The sequence below is a fragment of the Atta colombica genome, unplaced genomic scaffold (assembly GCF_001594045.1).
Source record: "Atta colombica isolate Treedump-2 unplaced genomic scaffold, Acol1.0 scaffold77, whole genome shotgun sequence".
NCBI classification, from domain to species: domain Eukaryota; kingdom Metazoa; phylum Arthropoda; class Insecta; order Hymenoptera; family Formicidae; genus Atta; species Atta colombica.
In genome coordinates, this window is record NW_017259569.1 from 780364 (window position 1) to 791160 (window position 10797).

The window sequence follows — 10797 nt, forward strand, 5'->3', positions numbered from 1 at the left end:
TTTTATAAAGATATTAGGATAATTCCGGTAAATATGCCTCACCTATCAAAAATTTAATTTAGTAGGTATTATACTACGTTTATAGTAAATCATTATATCACTAAAAACTGTCTACTACTATGAAAAAAATATTAGAAATCAAATATATTTATTTTTCATATCAAAAAATTTTTTGAAACCTTGCATTTTGCATATATTCTATAGAAGCATATGGCTACTTATAGTGAGAGAGGGGGGATATATATATAGCTCGTAAAACATTTAACAAAAACATAAAACAAATAATGCATATAAATAAGACGTATAATAACACAATAATTTATAAAATGTGTTTATAAAGTTTTATTAAGGAATAAGAAAAATGGAATAAGAAAAATATGTGTATAAAGTAATAAATAATATTATAAATAATAAATAATAATTACAATCTTCCTACGTATATTACAAATGTTATAACATGAGATACATATTTCATATAATGCGTTTACATTTAGTGCACTGAATTCAATTCTACGCATTTTGTATGCTTTGAACATAAATCCCATTCGCTAAAAATCCTGTATATCCTAAACAAGTGGAATATACAAGACAACAAACTAAACAAAGAAAGCAAAGCATTTGTATTTTGCTACACAACATGCTTTACTATTCCACTATACGTATCACGAAATAACCACTAATGCTTGTTTCCACCAACGTAGATTAACTTTAATCTCGGTTCAACTTATTCTTCGTCTTTTTCTAATCTTTAGAATTAGAATTAGATTAGTAATCTACGTTGGTGAAAACGGGCATAAGTCTTTTACATTTTTACTCTAAGCATTTTTGCACTTTTAAGCATTTTATGTAGATTCTAATTTGTGATGGTGCTACTTATTACAGTGACAAATCGATTCAATAATTTTCACAATAATTTCATTAATATTAACAGTAAGAAGCTGAAATCATAACACAATACTAATATAACATAAAGGCATGTAACAGAGCAATTGCGGGAAAATTATCCCCGCTCCTTCTATTTTTTCTGACTTTTGCGACATAAATCCCATCGCGGCGTATTTGCCGGAGTTACTATATATATATAAAAAAATATATATATATATATATATAAAGAATAGCATCTCAGATTGATTGTGTTTAAAAAGTCCTAACATTTCGGTGCACAGTCATATCTGAGATAAATTAAATTCATAAACCAAAAATATTATATTATTCGAAAAATCTAACTTTGACAATCTTCGGCACTCTTTATTATATTTAAATTATATCTAATATAAAATAAAATTTCGTTGAAATAATATTTAAATATCTGTAGCAATTTAAGGGAAAAATTGCTTTAATATTAAATTCTAATGAAAGAAAGATCAGATTTATGTTTGAATCGAACGACCTTGACGTATACGTCATCTTGAGATCGATCGATATAGGAAAAGGATCAAATAGTAACATTGTAGGATGCAACAGGAAATCTAAATTGATATTAGGTCTTTTCATTCATCTTATCACGTTTCTCTTTCAGAGATTCGAGTCCTAGGAGAGCCAAGAATGGAAAGAACATTGAGCATGATTCCTTTCGAGTTCTTCATTCACTGTCTCACTGAACCCGTACCATCTGGCCTTCCACCTGTGCCTAACCAACTGTTTCTTTGTCAGTACAACCAGAGCAAGTCCGGTTTCAATCTCAAATCTCTTTCATCATTTTATCTCACGACAAGATAAGATAGCGAATAAGGTAATATCAATCCACATTTAAAAGTATTCACCCATTCTCCTAAATATGTATAGATAAAATTTTGCATCTTGATATCGAAACAGTCGAAGTGTGAGATGATCTCTTTCAATAAGAAAACGTTAAAAAATAGAAATTATCTTTTAGATTTGCGTGTATAAATATTTCAATTTTTTACAAAAAAATCCACAAGTTTGTGACAGACTTTTTCTCATGAATTATAGGAAGATATATTTGAAACTTTAAATTGTAACATTAATGCACGCGTACGTTAATAAAGTAATAATTAAAGATATATATATATATTACTCTCTTTTTGACACATACCTCATAGTGTTAATACGATTTCATGGGAATTAAATGAACATAATAACCCTTTCATCCCTTTGTCGAACAATATCCATTATTACAATATTGCATCATGGTTTTATATTATGCAAGCTTTGAACTTTTCCATGATCATTTTCAAGATAAGAGAATACAAAGTAAAAAATAAAAATTTTTATTTGCAATTCTTAAAGACTTATATCGATATTTTATATTTTATATTTTATATTTTATTAATAAAAAATTCTCAAATCTCTTTATAATTAAACATTAAGAACATAGAAAATGTGAATATTATAAAAAAAAGAGTGCTGTTATATTTTAAAAAATAAAAAAATAAGTAAATCTTTAGTTCCTGTGCTTTATATTCGTATGTTTAAAAAAAAATTACCGTAAAGAATAAAATTATAAGTGGTTCCGGCCGGGATCGAACTGGCGACCTTCTGCGTGTAAAGCAGACGTGATAACCGCTACACCACGGAACCTCTCCAGTACTCGTTATATTTATGATTATTTACCGATTCTTAATAAAGAATTATTATTCTTAAATAATTATATTATTTAATATTAAAATTGATTAATTAAATAAAATATAATTATTTTTGTAAATGTTAAGCGGCAAAGTCATTTTTCTAAGATATTACAATTTTACATGTTACTTATAACTCGATCGATAAATCATGTGGCTTTCTCTCGCGTCGTATAGATGGCAATCTATACATATTGTCAAATGTGAATTAAATTCATACGAGTTCGATGTTACACCTTTTCCTTTTTTTAATTTTATAAGTTCAAAGTTATATCTTATTTATGATAATAAAAATGTAATAAGAAGAATAAAGGATGTTTTTAATAGATATCTTTTCCAGCAAACGAGAATGGATTAAAATGGATTGAAATTTTTTTTCTATCCGAATGCATATTTTAAATAGCTTTTTTTGGATTTAATTGAATTCAATTAGAATCAATTGGATGCAATTAGATTAAAAAACTGAATTTCCTATTCAAAATTTTGAATTGAACAGTATTCACAATGCACAGAAAAAGCTAATATTATTTTTAGATTGAAAAGCATAGAGATATGCTCCATGCAATTCCTATAAATGAATAATAGTGCATTCAGGATTGAAAAGCATTTTAACATTCGTGAATTAATATTTCTGAAAATCCATTTCAATTCATTTCAATCCATTCTCGTTTGCTGCGACATTTATTTAATTTATATTTTAATATAAACTGTCGCAGAATATGTTTTTACTGCTTTTTTCATTGGCAATAAAAATTAGATTTTGTCATCTTATAAATTACAGGATATTTTTTATGCTTTCTTACATTAAAATTTTACTTAGCGAATTAAAGCACTGTTACAAAAATTGACTTTTACTTTAATTTATTTCTATAACAATTTTAATATTTTTTGCATCTTTCTTTCATTACTACATTTTATTTTAAGTAAAAAAGAAATAAATTAAATTAATTAATAAGAAATAAATTAAACTAAATACTTATACATAATCAAACCTGTATCTTTTAAAATTATTTTTCAATGAAATTAAATGTATATTATTGCAAATGTGTGTATAAATGATTCAGGATGTCTAGCAAGACACGTATTTAGAATAGCGAACATGTAACTTTTTCTCTAGAGTGAAAACGTGAAAAGTGAACATTTTTATCTTCAATGAGATAAAATTTTCACTTTTTTACGTTTCCATCTTAAGAAATAGTTACATGATTGCTATTTAACACAAAAGCAGTTTAATAAGCATTTTACACTGATTGAATTACACTTTTATCGATCTGTGATTGAAACAGAGAGCTATTTCTCATAGATCTAAAAATGTAATCCAATTAGCTCAAAGTGCTCATTAAATTAGTTTTTCTACTAAATGCAACTACTTGTAACGCAGTGAATTATTTCTTATTTAACATTGACAAATAATAAAAACAAGATAATTCACTGTATTCACTGTATATTTTGTCTGTATGTTATTTTCGCAAGAATTTTGATTTTATTGATAATATGAAAATGTGTTAAATACATCTAATACAGTGAATATGTAATCATAAGTGTATTATACACATAAAATTATTGTTATATAAAATCTATATTTACTATAGCCTACAATCACACACACAACATACATAAATGTTCTTTAAAGTGAGATAAACTATTTATATGGTATGAAAAAAGTTTCTTCATGCAAGAGTCCTCGGTAGTATAGTGGTTAGTATCCCCGCCTGTCACGCGGGAGACCGGGGTTCGATTCCCCGCCGGGGAGTTTTTTGTAATATTTTTTTTATATCATTGTTATATAACAATTACTTTTTATTTCATTTATGTAACAGTTTAATATTTAATAACATATACTTTAATAAATTATTTTAGAAAAAATTAAATTAATATCACACACAAAATATCTAAGATAATATTTGTATCTAATATTAAAAGCTTTGATGTTTTGTATATAACGTCTAAACAAAATTTGTTGCTAAGAAAAGCGATTGATTCTAAATTTAAAGAACAATTTATCATTAAAGGAAATTTAATGCAATTAAATTAAAACATTTTATGAATATTTTCAATATTCTAGTTTAAATTAGAATTCTTTTAATTTTTCTCATTATATATGTAACATAAAAGCCCAGTTTCTTTATTATATGTTATTATATGTATACCTAGTGAACTTGAGATTTAGACTCAACTCACTTTTGATGATAATGTAAAAATCGTGTTTTTCTAGCTATAATTAATAATTATGATTAATAGCTATAATTAATTAAACTAGTAGTTTTGCATACTTTAAAAGTTACTCACTACAAAATCATTTTAGTGATTAGCTATAGCTAGAACAATACAATTTTTACATATTATTATTAAGTTAAGCCTAGTTATAATCAAAAAATAAAAAAATTAATTCAAGAAATTAACATTCTGTTAACAGCGAAATCGTTTAAATATAATTTAAATACATGATATTAGATTAGATAATTTATTTTTGCAGAAGATTGCCAAATCATGTGTTACTTATACAAAATATCCACGTTATATATATAATAGGTAAATTAAAAAATATGCCAAATTAATCAATATCTATATATCTATATATCAATATCTATTGTACATATAGGAAGATAATAATTTACAGTTGTTGGTGTATTGAAGATAAAAGATAAGTATTTGTTGGGGGGGAGAAATACATACAATTATATAGCATATAAAGACATACAATCTACGTTTTCATTAAACACACATTTATACAAACATACATTTATGTATAATCACATAAATAAATCAATCCTTTAATAGGAACGAAATATCATAATGTACATATGTAATAATATAATAGATAATATTAACTGTACGTGTATAATATGTTAAAAATATTGTCACAACACACACCGATTATATTCATAATTGTTTTGTTTCTTAGTTACGATAGGATATATTCTATGTAATTATGAACTAACTTTCTGTGTGAGGAACATGATTTCATAAAAAATCTCATTTTGATACATATTTAAAAAAAAGAAGTATTAATATTTTTTAATAATATTATTTATATACTAATATTAATCATATATTTTTCTATATTTGAAATGTCTCTAGTTTTTCTTCGCAATTACATAAGCAATTAATTACATAATATAAAAGCAAAAAAGTATATATAATTATAAAATATGCATAATAAATGCAGATATTGAGAATTGAAACTTGATTAAGATTATTATTGATACTTGATTAATATTATTTTGCTGATTTGAGACGAGTTTAAAAAATATTACTGAAAATCAATGTGCGATATTAATAAATGAAATGAATAATTAGTTAATGAGAAGTGCTTCTTATCCATCGATGTTGATAAATCTTTTAAACGGACGAATATAAATCTTTTAGCTTTGTTATTTTTAAGCCGCTAAAAATATTCATATTTTCATCTCAACAAGATGGCGAATTTTACAGCTTACAATTAGTCTGACGTAGAATAAAATTAAATTATTTAATGGATTTCATTTCATTTATCGTTTTCTTTTTTTATAGCCGCTGCGAGGCAACAAGCAAGAACAATACCGGCAATCTAAAAAAGAAAAAAATTTGTTTTTTTAATTCAAAATATTCCTATAATAATATTTGATGAACAAATTTAAATACAATTTACATTTTTGTTATAATAAAGAACTATATAATTCTTAAATTGAAAAACTTTCTGTACATCTATTACTTTTTACTTAATAACCGTTTAATTTTATTGCAATAAAGTATTGGCTTGATTAAAATATTGTATGAATTGATTAAAATATATAGGTATAAATTAAAACTTTACTCGCCTCCACAAAAGCTATTCCAATGCCCACACCAATTAAGACTGTCGCACTATTTTGAACTCGCATTTCCAACTTTCTAAAGCATCCTTCTGTATTTGCTGTCGCGATTTGACAGACCAACATTGTCTCATTGCAACATGATGACGGGATTCCTGCTGGATTATCAATCCAATCTCTAGGACCATCCGCACCGCAACATTGCAGCTGTCGTATAAAGATAAAATAATTATTGATATATAATCCGACTTAATTTAAAAAGTTTAAACAATTTAATACTTATTTTAAATAATTCATAAATAATTATTTTTTGTTTGTTATTTTGGCTCAGCGCCAATACTGATTAAAGGTAAATCGAAACACATCCCGTACAGCACAGAAACTTGTAGCAATATTGCCGCAACATTTCAATGTTGTATATTGCAATACAATGTTGCAGAAACATTGCGAAGACTTCTTATTGCAATATTACTTCAGCAATGTTGCAGCAATATTTTTTAAATATTTTTAGCAAGAAACACATCGATACAAGAATCTTGTTCAAAAATCAGTAAGAAACAAAGATAAGAATGACTTTTGTCACTGTATCGATTTATGCCTCTGCTAGAAAGTTCACTTTGAATGTTATATCCAATAAAGAAGGACCTGGACATAATAGAAGAATAGGAATTAATAATCACGTTTACACGGCATACTTAACGAGTTTCATAATATCTGTAGTTATGAAACTGACCAATCTCATATTCCTCTAAAAAATGAAATGGTTAATGTTTACAAATATTATTATATCTGATTAATGTCTATTTCTATCAATATAAATTAATTTTAATCTCAGTTCAACTTATCTTTGTCTTTTTCTAGTTCTAAAGATTAGAAAAAGACGAAGAGTAAGTTGAATCGAGATTAAAGTTAATCTACATTAGTGAAAACGAATGTAAACGTAGTCAATATCTATAATTTATAGGAATTGTGCCTATAATTTATAAACATAAAACAAGTAGAAATAAGGATTAAATATAACGCACAATGGACATAATAATAAGATATAAAACATATAATATAAAAAGTTAGAAGTAGGAGTTAAATGTAATATACAATGAATACAAAATAAAATATGACTTCATAATTAATTATATCTTTATATTTTATAGAGGTATTCCGATGTGCACAGTCAGTACTGAAAATTTATAGTTCACGTTACGTATACTGTAGATTTTCATTACTGACAGTGTATATCGGAACACGCTTATAAAATATAAAGACATAATTAACTATGAAGTCATATTTTATTTGTATTCATTGTATGTTACATTTACTCCTACTTCTATAATTTTTTATATTTATATAATACAAAATCTTATAATAAATACTGCAGTAACGTTGTAATATTACAGCAATGTTGCTGCATTATTACAATGTTTTTGCAATAATACTGCAAATATTCCTGTGCGCAAAACCTAATATTGCATATATATTATGTTATAATATTGCTGCAACATTACGTATCAATATTTTTAAAACGGATATTTTTACGTTGCTGCAATGTTGCTGAAATATTGCAGCAATATTTCGCAATATTTTTGCAATGTTGTAATCTTGCAATGAAATATTGCTGCAATATTTTTGTGCTGTATGGGAAGGCGAATTAATATAAATTTGAGAATTAGTCGAAATTTATCATTAATTTTGTTTTTTCTTTCAAACGAATTGTTTAACCTTGCAAATTAATTTCCGCTTCTTCTGCACCAGAAAAATAAACAATTTTGTAGTTTGTGTGATTTAATGTTAATCAATGATATAAGCGCACAGATCGTGAATGCACGAAGAATTTTTTTTCTTACACAAATCACGATTCCAAAAAAAATTACGTTATAAAAAATTATAACTTTTTTATAACTTTGTAACGAGAAGGTATGTTGAAAATAATAATAATTTTTATAATGTATAGTTTGCTAAATTAGTTTAGTAAACTGATGTTCGCTTTGTTCTTCAATTTCGGAATAAATTGGATAATTTATTCTTCTTAATTTTTTCATTGAATAATAAGAAATATTTTGTTTATGTAATATTTTATTATATGAAATCTAAGCCAAGTTGGAAAAAATAAAAATTTTAATAAAACTTTTTTTTATTGAAATTTTAATAAAACTAGTTTTTTATTATTTTTTTATCATGAATGAAAAATGATTTAATTTACCTCGATCTACTTTATTTAATTACGCGATTTAATTTATATAATATATTCTGTTACAAAACTATTGTTGTCAAAATAGGACAAAGTAATTTAAGATATTGAAAGATATAAAATGTTGTAAAATGTTAATACGAAGAGAATTAGAATAGTCAATGTACAATATACTAAAACAGGTTTAATTGTCTATTTGCACACGATGATTATTTCAAGTGACCTAACCCATCATTATAGAAACCATTGTTTTCTTTATGGTACGGAAGCTATACTACAATATTTCATCACCTTTTATATCGACAAATTCATTATTATGTTGTGCTCCAGATTCAGTTTACTGACCTTTTTCTGTATGTTATCCCAGGCTTGCCTGTCAGTCTCCGTATAGTTTTTTATCGATTCCTTTAGGGTATTCTTCATCGCCATGCTAAAATCGTTTTTAAACACTGCTGCAGCTATGCCCACCGCGAGCTCAATTATGAAGATTATTAACAATGCGACCGCAAACTATATAAATTATTTTTAATATTAATATAATTAATCAATCATAATTAATCAAAGATTATATACAACTATAATTTAGAATTATTTATTGTTTTTCATCACAAAAAAAATAATATTTAAAAACAAAACAAAATAAAGACATTTGAAATTATATGTACAGTTTTATACATATATTTACCTATATTAAATAAACATGAAATCTCTAATTTAATTTTAATTAAGCTTTTTGGAAATTTTATTGAGATGAACTCAAGTATATAAAATAAATATATAAAATAATAAAATATCTAGTATATTAAAATGAACAGAATTTTGGGACATTTTAAAGTAAACAGATTAATAGAGAGAGACAGGTTATATTTTCATAAAAAAATATTATCAAATTTTTAATGATTTCTGTTATTTCGATAATTATTTAAAGGGTTACATACACACCTAGAAGCACTAAAAATAATCCCATTCATGAATTTTTTTTTCCGAATATATTAAAAATATCAAATCGTTTGTACCAATATTTTATATAAGATTTTGTCGAAAAACATAAAATTTTTATTAAAAAATATTTAAATGCAAGCAAGATATTGCCGTTGGTATCACAGACATATTAGCTGCTATAGTTGTTTGCGATGCAAACTGTAGGCGGTGTCTACTGTATAATCTATATAGTTCATCCGAAACACAAAAACGTAATAGATTAAAAATGTATAAATCTAGCCTTTATTGTAACCGATTTTTAAAATTCGCGTTTGTTGCAAAATGGCGCTTAGTTGAATATAAAAGTGTAAATATCGTCTAAAAATCGATCAGGTTTTTGTTATAAAAACAAAACTGGAAAGCCTAGAAACAAATCCTATATTAGAAGACATATATTAAAGACTGCATATTTTCACGCTAAATAAATATTGTAGAAAAAAATCTGATTCGTTTCGATTCCATTCATTTATTTTTGAAATATATTGAGTACTGATTTGTAAAACACGATTTCAAAGTAAACACGCGTTCAAAGTAACAATATATAGATGATTTTTTTTTATTTACATGGAATCATCTATTATAGAACTGTATAATAAATCTCTTAATTCTTAAATCGAATTTAGCTTGCCTACGACGTTTCTTATTTCCTTAAACTATAACTTTTAATTTAAATTTATAACGCTATAATTTCTTGTATTTCGAATTGTAACTTTAGGAAAATAATCTTAAGATTTTATATTATAAGAAAATGCAAAAATTGGAAAATAGATTTTTTTACCCATCTAGGTGTACGTAACTCCTTAACAGAAAAATTTTTTACTCTGAGTTTTTTAATTTTTTGTTTTTTTTTTTTGCTTACCGCAATCAACATGTTGTAATGCTCCTTTATTGCTCCGTAACATCCTAGAAAAGCTATGGCGAAAACAATAAATCCCGCTACTATAAGCACTATAGGTGGTGCCATTATTCTACTTTCCATGAAATGATCGAATTCACCGACATCTGCTAATACCCATGCACCAGCCACAATAATACCTAAACCAGATATCTGAAAAAATCGATTTTAATCATTCTTGTATACGTATTTTTTTCATCCTTGAAATTTTTTTTCTCTTTTATATTTTCTCAACTTTTCAAAAAATAAAAATAAAACAAGTACAATAAAATGCATAATTTTTTAAATGTATTCATAAAAGTACATTTCTTAAATAAATATCCTTTAAAAATAATTTTATTTTTTAATTAATAAAAA

The 10797-nt window shown here is 25.2% G+C and overlaps 1 protein-coding gene and 2 non-coding genes across 3 annotated transcripts in view; 1 reads left to right on the forward strand and 2 right to left on the reverse strand.

Moving 5' to 3' along the window:
• Positions 1-2468: 2468 nt before the first annotated feature.
• On the reverse strand, positions 2469-2541 carry Trnav-uac. Its single transcript has one exon. It is a non-coding gene; the product is annotated as a tRNA-Val (tRNA).
• A 1725-nt stretch (positions 2542-4266) lies between these two features.
• Positions 4267-4338, forward strand: Trnad-guc. The gene has a single exon. It is a non-coding gene; the product is annotated as a tRNA-Asp (tRNA).
• A 1734-nt stretch (positions 4339-6072) lies between these two features.
• LOC108692563 (CD151 antigen) overlaps positions 6073-10797 on the reverse strand; it is an 11291-nt gene continuing 6566 nt past the window's right edge. The window contains exons 2-5 of the mRNA XM_018200870.1: positions 10405-10593; positions 8910-9074; positions 6386-6586; positions 6073-6135 (exon numbers count right to left, since the gene is read on the reverse strand). Of these exons, the coding sequence (XP_018056359.1) occupies positions 6073-6135; positions 6386-6586; positions 8910-9074; positions 10405-10593 (618 nt within the window). The remainder of the gene's footprint in view (positions 6136-6385; positions 6587-8909; positions 9075-10404; positions 10594-10797) is intronic.